Consider the following 9,518-nt stretch of genomic DNA (forward strand, 5'->3'; position numbering starts at 1 on the left):
TACATTTTTTATTGATATTAGAATCCAATTCTTTACAATACAATAAATATGTAATACAAATTAACATATATGTCTAATGTTCTGCATTATGGAAAAGCAACGGTAAAATATATTCGAACACTTTTATAATTATTCTATGGATGATAGATATAATTCTAAATATATACATAGTAAAAATCAAATAATATATTAAAAAAAATATTATTTATACACTTATAGCGACACACACACACACACATATATATATATATGAGCATCTGTGCCCAAGCAAATACATATACAAACAGATACTCACGCCTACATCCGCTCACACGTACATAATGAATAATGTTAAAGTATATAAAAAAATGCGCACATATAAAAATCAAATATTTATGTAAATATTACATAAATGTAAATATTAGTGAACTCAGTACTAGTGTTTAAGTAACTATATGATATGGATATGGATTCAGAGAATCTTACAGCTATCACAGTAAGCTCCTCTTACGGACTCGCCTATCAGTTCACGTAATAGTTAGTTACAATGTCAAATATCTGTGGAAGCTAGCTTTCTTTATTTGCATCAATTTTGGAATATAGAATTGTACTCTACAATGATGAACAATGGTATATAAGAATACATTCCTAGTATAGAGAAAGTAAGACATGTAGAAAGTTGCGAAACGGCTGTAATCCTACGAAAGCCAGGAATTAAATATTATATACATTCATCTGACAAATCGCTCAACTTTATACATCTCTCTCTCTCTCTCTCTCTCTCTCTCTCTCTCTCTCTCTCTCTCTCTCTTATATTCATTTTGCTTATTACTACAGTTATGTTCCGTAGTTAAATTTTTTTATATGTACGACAGAGTGTCAGCGAAGAAGGATAATATGTGCACTGGAATGTGTGTGCAGGTGTCTGTATTTCTATTCTTGGTTGGTTCATGTAATGAGGATTAAACCATAATGATCGGAGTATGTAATTTTAAGAAAGGGTCATGTATATGGAAATATACTCCAATACCATTTATTGGTTTGAAATATTTATATAAAATAAAGCCTAATATAGGTTGAGGTAGAAAAAAAAAAGAAAAGGAAAAAAAGGAAATGTTAATGTTGTATTAAATATGATAGTAAGTAAGATAAGAGTTCCCTTCAGTGTTTACAAAATAGAAAACAAACTTATTTGGAAGAAATACGTTTCAGCAGCATTTAGGAAAGTTTTTGCCTATGTATGTATGTATGTATGTATGTATGTATGTATGTATTTATTTATGTATGTATGTATGTATGTATGTATGTATGCGTGTGTGCATTTTCAAATACAGAACGGGGCAGAGAGGACGGACGTTTTTGAAATAGCCATTACTCAGACCCAGCAGGAGGTATATATGTCCGACAGTTACTATTCAGTACGTGGTGTATTGCACAGGCCAAAACTGACGGTCTGGTGTGCTGTTGGAAAAGCTACAGTCACTGCTCCTTACTTTGTTGAAGACAATAATGAAAATGCTTTTACTGTGAACTCCAAGCGTTACATCGAGATGACAAACAATTTTTTTGTGCCTGAATTACAACGAAACTTTATGCCTACTCGACGTGTGAGGGATGGGGCGACGGCCCATACAGTCAGAGCATCAATGGATGTTCTTCGCCCTCTCTTCAGTGACTACTTCATTTCCAGGTTTGCTGATTTGTCCATGTGTGATTATTTCTTGTGAGGAAACCTCAGGGTACATCTATATGCACATAAGCTCTGTACATTGGACGATTTGAAGGAAGCTGTTCGTATGGAAGTCGCCCAAATCGACAAAGCAATGCTGGAGAGAATGGAGGCCAACTTACAAGAACGCCTTCAGAAATGCATCAATGAAAACAAGCACCACATGATGGCTGTTGTTTTGCACACTCACATTTGACAAATGCTAATTCAAAACGAACACATTGATGTCAAAGAAATTTGTTTGCATCTAAAATGAATGATTTTGTGAAGTTTTCAAAAACGTCCGTCCTCTCTGTCCCATATTATAGATATATGCATATTTATATGCACATATATATATATTTATATTTGCCTGTGTATATGTATGTTGGATGGATGGGAGTGTGTTTGTGTGTTTGAGTGTATGTATATTTGTATATGTATATATATACAAGCAAAACGCATATATATGTGAGTGTGTGTGAAAAAAGGAGAGAGAAAGAGATAAATAATGAGCGAGCGTTTATTTGCATATACACGCTTGTATGATTTTTTTTTCTGTACATGTTTCGTATAACAACCACACAGTGGTTTACTTAAACTTCCATAACATTATGAAAAACTTTTGTGTTACACACAATTGAATGTTTGATGATTTTGGCCGATATTACGACTCATATTCGTCACCATTTCCTCCGGATATTATATCGATTTTCCGTGCACACACACAGGCTGTGGCTACATGGATGACACTTGGTTGATAAACGTACAGTCCATCAATACATTCGACTGTACGTTTCAGGACAGTCGTTGGAGTATATACCATCACACATTGATGATTACTGTCAGAGTCCAGACAGTCTGTACAGCGACAAACGACTTCAGTGCGTGATGGAGGAAAATATGTCGAATTGTGGGTAATTTTCAGGTACCATGGGCAGGTTGAACGTTCGCGGATGATATCAGTAGATACAGGAGATGTTGGGCACGTTTTATCCCCTTCGGTCAGTTCTTGTTGGTCACTTCCCGCTGGAGCTATTTCAGCTGGTAGAAAAAAGTTATTGCCGATCGCTGCGCTGGATAGTTTCTCGTATTGGACTTTCAAGTCTTTTGGTATTTTACATTGAGTCGGAATTGACGCCGAAGATATGAACAATACGACGTTGGTGAGGAGGAAGATTACAGCCTGGAGGAGAACCTGCGTGATATAAAATGTTTATGTCAAGTTCAGTAATTATATTTCAATATGACACACAGTTAAATGAATGAACGAATTGAAGAATAGTACACTACATTTGTAGCACACATACACTCACTCACTCTCGCTCTCTCTCTCTCTCTCTCTCTCTCTCTCTCTCTCTCTCTCTCTCTCTCTCTCTCTATCTCTCTCTCTCTCACTCACTCGCATATACGCACACACAAATCTTTATATCAAAACCAGTTTATGAAAGACTAGAGGGCATTCATTGTAATGTATGCAGGTTTATTTTGTGAAAGAAATCTAATGAATGAAATACTTACGACAAGACTTGAATAAACTGTTGACATCCGTATTCAAAGCCGAAAATTAACAAATGTGAAGTATAAGAAGAACAGTAGGAATGGGCTAACCTGATACATACACGGACTCCTAAGTAAACAACGAAATTTAACAACCTCTAAGTGTGTCTAAGTGCAAGAGTTGTATTTAGTTTGAAATACAGTAAATTGCAGATTGAAAAATTGTAGAGAATATTTTCAACAAACTATTATGACAATGTGATATTTTCTGAATTTAGATCTCTATGTATAGGAGTAGGATATCAACCACGGTGACATTTGAATTTGTGAGATATCTGATGTTTAGAGGAACAGCACGCATGACGAAACATTCTCAAGAAATTTATCGTTGTTAATCGAGTAATTAGGTGTCAACGTCAATCTAGCGAACATTCGCAATAATGCCTCCAGTGTCTTTGACTGTTTCGTTGACAATATGAAAAGAAATGTTTGTAATTTTATAATCACTGCGTTTTTTAATGAAGTTGTTGCTGCTTCGAAATTATATTTTGCAGTCAATAAATAAATCAAGCAATGCACGAATGTCACATTATATTTATCATTCAGCTTTGTGAAACTAAATCATAGCGTTTGGAATACATACTTAGAGTTTTAAACAGAAGGGAGAGTAATTATCGGTTAAGATTTAGCCACTTGTGAAATTTGTGAATTTAAGAAAAAATAATTTTTATTTTGGATAACTGTTTCAATGAATTATAATTCCTTAAATTCGGTGAGCTGGCAGAATCACTTGCACGCCCCGGCAAAATGCTTGGCGCCATTTCGTCTGTCTTCAGTTTCTGAGTTCAAATTCAGCCGAGGCCGACTTTGTCTTTCATTCTTTCGAGGTCGATAAATTAAGTACCATTTGAGTACTCAAGTTAATCGACAAACCCCCACCCGGAAATTGCTAGCCTTGTGCCAAAATCTGAAACCGATAGATTATAATTTTTCAGCATAATATGAAAATATATGAACATTGCGAATAGCAATACGCCGGGAGCATTGCTCATTCTGTAAATAATAAAAGATAACAGAACAAAAACGTATGAATGGCACCTCATATCTTGCTCCATTCTTCGTTCGTAAATTTAAATATACAGGTGAGGATTAGTTTTAATATTATATAAGAAAGGGTCGCTGATTAATATTTATTACAAGTGAGATCAAAGAATTACATGTGTATAATAAATGTATAAAAATATACGAGTCTACATATATGTGTGTATGAAAGCAAAGACTTACGTCAATATATCAAATCCATAAAAATACGTTTCAAATGTATAATATCTATCTGGGTAAGGTACATAAGGAAAATGATTCACATGTTTGAAGAAAGGTAGATCTTTCCATGAATGATACGAGAGTAAGCATAGAAATAAGACTGAAGGTATAAATATAATAGTTGATATTAACGATGTATGTTTACTTACGTTGGTCGTATTCATTATAATGGTTGGTCACTTGGAAAGGAAAGGATGACAATAGTATTATATACGTATATATATTATCAAGCAAATCTTGAGGGTGTTAGCTCTTTAAAATAATATTAGCTTGTGATGATATCAGCTACTCTGAGATTACTTATATATAATATTTGAGGCAGTGGAATTACCATATGTCATAAAGCTTCCAAAACTAAAGAAATTATAAATATAAACAGGAGGAACTAACTAAAATTACAGAAACATTTTCTTCCGGTAAAGTGAAGGATCTGATATTAAGTGAAATAAATTGTGATCTATATAAATTGCTGAACGTCTGAAGTCAACAGGACATAGCTTATTTACTTGTTTCCTCTTTTACCTGCTAATCGGATGTCGTACGGTGTGTGTTGTCTTAATACACAGGAACTAAGTAAAATATTGTGTGTGTTGTGTAGTTTTCCGTTCTATTTTTAATATACTTTATTATTTCACTTGCCTATTTTATCTATCTATCTATCTATCTATCTATCTATCTATCTATCTATCTATCTATCTATCTATCTATCTATCTATCTATCTATCTCTCTATCTCTCTATCTATCTTCTCTCTCTCTCTGTATATATATATATATATATATATATATATATATATATATATATATATATATATATATATATGTACATATATATAATATTAGGGATAAAAATCCAAATTTACAGGTATATATATATATATATATATATGTATATATATATATATATATATATATATATATATATATATATATATAATTTAGAGAAAAAGCTCTATCAACAAATTCAACAATTAAGAATGTCATTCAAAACATCTAGAAAACAAATATGCCACAAAAACCCTATTCCCAAAATCAATAAATTACACAATCAATAAATAGCAAATAGCAGAATTTAAGGAGATATTATTAAGTAATAATAAAAAATTGAATTATTCCCTATATGAAAGTAAAATAAATGTAGACAAAAGTTAAATTACTTATATAATAAGTTTAGCTAATTTGTGTGTATATATAAACCCTATTTTATGTTACTAATTGTTGTTGATATAATTTGTAGTAGTTAAATGTGTATATTAGCACGACATATATTGGGTATATTACATATTCAGAATAAGATTAAACTAAGACGTTTTTTTAGAATAAATTAATTAATTAATGAAAATAGATTAAGTTATAGAAATTTAGCTTAACTTATGTATATTACGTATTTTAGTTTTAAATTATTTAGACTTAATAATTTTCCAGTAAATGATATACTACAGTTAATGTTTCTTTATTTTCACAGCTAAAATTTATTTTGTCATATTAACAGTTTAAATACATATTCTATCTATTTATTCTATAATTTTTATATTCACGCCTTATATTCACGTGATATATTTCTTATAAATGTTAAGTTCTTTGTATTACGTTTGAAATTTTAGGTTAACAGAAATTCTTCGATAAGATAAGTTATGTTTATAGTTTAAGTAATGTTGTTGAATAATTTTCGATTATTTATTGTTAATACGTATTATTCTATATTTATTTGATATTTATTATACGTTCAGATACGTACATTAATTTTATTATTATTATTTTTATCATTCTTATGATTATTTTAGACCTGAAGCGTCACTATATTCTAAGATCGTATCGAATTTATTTAAAAATATAGCCACGAAACGTGCGTAGTCTGTTTAGTACTATTTCCTATTTATTGATTGTGTATTTTATTGATTTTTGGAATAGGGTTTTTGTGGTATATTTGTTTTTCTAGATGTTGTGAATAACAATTTTCATTGTCGAATTTGCTGATAGATAAATTATGTATATGTATCATATATTGGGAAATTTGATTTAGCATTGCTAAATTGAATTTTCCCTGTGAGTTTTGGAATTTTATTCCTTAATATAATATATATATGTATGTATATATATATACATATATAGGTAGTCACGAAAGTGACAAAGGGCAGTAATCAGCACCAGTATTGCTAGAAATTACTGCCAAACAACTAAATAGTCACGGAAAGAACTATCTTAAAGACAGACAGGGGAGGTAAGATCTCTAGAGCAGCGGATATAACCAGATCATTAATGATTCCGTATTTTAATGTTTAGGTATTCGAGGCTCTCGTCACACCTAGGGTTAAACTCAGCTCGTCCTGTCAGATTATAAAGTTGCCTAGCCCTTGTTGTGAGCATTACAGCATATATCTGCTGCAAGATGTAACACCATTATCTATCTATCTATCTATTTATCTATCTATATATCTTATATAAATAAATATATATATATGTTAGATGAAATGAGATAACAAACATGCATATATATATATATATATATATATATATATATATATATATATATATATATATATATGTAATATAATAGGTGACGATTATTCGGTTGCCATAATTAGACTCCGAGTTTCGGATGTCGGGGCGGAAATCTGCTCCAGCATCTCGTCAGTTATGAAGGAGCATATATATATATATATATATACATACTAGCAGAGATACCCGGCCTTGCTCGGGACGAAAATGGCATAGATTTTATTGCTTCACTTTTTTCTATCATGTGACTGCGGCCATGTTGGAGCGATTCGTAACATTGTTTACAAAATAATAGCTGATCGGTTGCGAAGGACCGTGTCTACAGTGAACAGTGATGATTTTTACTCTGGTAGCTACAGCTGTCTGCCATGTTCACGCATGACCATCTATATGTGGGTATGAGTAGAGCAACGGATTCGGCAAATATGCAAATTAGTTGTGGATAAAGGGAGCAGTAAAAAGAGGAAATTTTAAAAATCTGTTATCTCTGTTGCTCTTTGTCTTCCCGCGAAACCTCCTGCGAAACACATCGCTTAAGCAATTTCTTGGACATTCTTTTGAAACCTTTCCTAAGCCACATCAAAAGTTTCATCAGAGATGATCTTGACATGCTCAATCACCTCCCGAAAACAACAAACGAGGAGTCACTCTTGGTTTCTTTTGACGTGGTCAACCTTTATACAAATATCCCTCATGAATATGCGATTGAGGCAATTAAATTCTGGCTGCACAAACACCCAGAAACATTTCCTAATCGCATCAACACAACTTTCATCATAGAATCACTTAAGTTCATTCTGACCAACAATTACTTCCTGTTTGCAGACACATACTTTCGCCAAAAATGTGGTATCGCGATGGGTACTAAAGCTGCACCAGTCCTTGCGAACCTCATAATGGGTTTCTTTGAATTAACACTATATGAAACCTCACGTCAGAAATTTGGACACCTTTTCCACATCTTTTTAATGGATAACTGGGAAAGATATTTGGATGATTGTTTCATCATATGGAATGAACCCTATGAAAAACTTCTAGAATTCAAATCCATTCTTAATAACATACATCCCAACATTCAATTCACTATGGAATTCAGCAAACATCATCTCCCTTTTCTTGATCTCTTAATCATAAAAACACCTAATAGCCAAATCACAACCGACATCAACCACAAACCTACAGACTCACAACAATACCTCCTTTTTAGCTCATGCCACCCAAAACACACCAAGATAAATATCCCCTTTAATTTAGCTAAAAGAATTTGCACCATTGTCTCTGACCCAACCACTCGAGAAATACGCTTACAAGATCTCAAAAAACACACTGTTACAACGCCAATATCCCTCCACACTCATAGATCTTGGAATAAAACGTGCCAAGGAACTTGACAAAAACACACTAAAAACCAACCAACATAATAACACACCCAACCCCAAAATACTTCCATACATCTCCACCCATAACCCCAATAACATCGAAGCATTCACCACAATTAAACAAAACCTCCCCTTACTCACCACAGACCCGAAAATGAACAATATCATTAATACACACAAAGTCCTTAAATGCAAAAGGCAACACAAATCTTTGAAAACATTATTAACCAATTCCAAACTACATACACCATTTCCACCCCCATCAGTTAAAAAATGTGCACGCCCTAATTGTGGCACCTGCCCCCACCTACTTGAAGGCTCTGAATTTACCTTCAAACGAGGAACAAAGTTTAAAATTAAAACCAATTTCTCTTGTTCCTCGAGTAACCTCATTTATGTCCTTACTTGCGCAGGTTGCCAAAACTTCTATATCGGACAGACGAGCCCCCCCCCCCATTACGTAGAAGAGTAGCTGTCCATAAGGAACAAATAAACCTCCCTCAATACCGCCAAATTCCACTCAGTGGCCACATAGACTCTTGCACCAGAAACAAAAACCCTAAATTCATTATATTCCCTTTCTATCAATGTAAAGACAGAATCTCCACACAAGAAAGAATCAACAAGGAGAATCTTTTCATAGAGAAATTCCAGCCATTTCTTAACACACACACCCCTCAGTGACCTTATTTCTCTATGAACAGACACAAAGTTCCTGTTGGGAAAAAAAGAGTTCATAACTCTAACTAAAAACACTTGTCTCCCCTTACACACACTTCCTGTTTTGACACCACATTTCCTGCTTAACACCACAAACTTTTAACCCTTTTTTTAAACCTAACAAAACTCTCAACTCTCATGCATCCTTATTTTTCCTACCAATTTATACATGAACTACTATTGAACTACAAAAGCTCAAAGACAATATTATGTATGGGTATATTTATTTATTTATTTTTTTTATATATTATTGTTTCATATATTATTTGCTTCATTTTGTACTTTTTTGTACTTCTTTGTAAAAAAACATTTTCATTCTCCTTCTTCTTGATAATTTGCTTCATCGCAATGAAAACCGGTAAGAAAAAATCTTTATTAAATTATGCTTCCGGTTCAGCATTCTGGCTTTTTT

At 32.8% G+C, this 9,518-nt stretch overlaps 1 protein-coding gene across 1 annotated transcript; it reads right to left on the reverse strand.

Moving 5' to 3' along the window:
* On the reverse strand, window positions 1–5,188 carry LOC106868538 (interleukin 17-like protein). The gene is made up of 2 exons (XM_014913840.3): window positions 4,660–5,188; window positions 1–2,885 (listed from the first exon to the last, which is right to left on the reverse strand). The coding sequence occupies exons 1-2, from the start codon at window positions 4,672–4,674 to the stop codon at window positions 2,355–2,357; spliced, it is 546 nt and encodes a 181-aa protein (XP_014769326.1). The 5' UTR covers window positions 4,675–5,188; the 3' UTR covers window positions 1–2,354.
* Window positions 5,189–9,518: the final 4,330 nt, after the last annotated feature.

This window comes from Octopus bimaculoides, chromosome 1 (assembly GCF_046866305.1).
Source record: "Octopus bimaculoides isolate indiv1 chromosome 1, ASM4686630v1, whole genome shotgun sequence".
Lineage (NCBI taxonomy): Eukaryota > Metazoa > Mollusca > Cephalopoda > Octopoda > Octopodidae > Octopus > Octopus bimaculoides.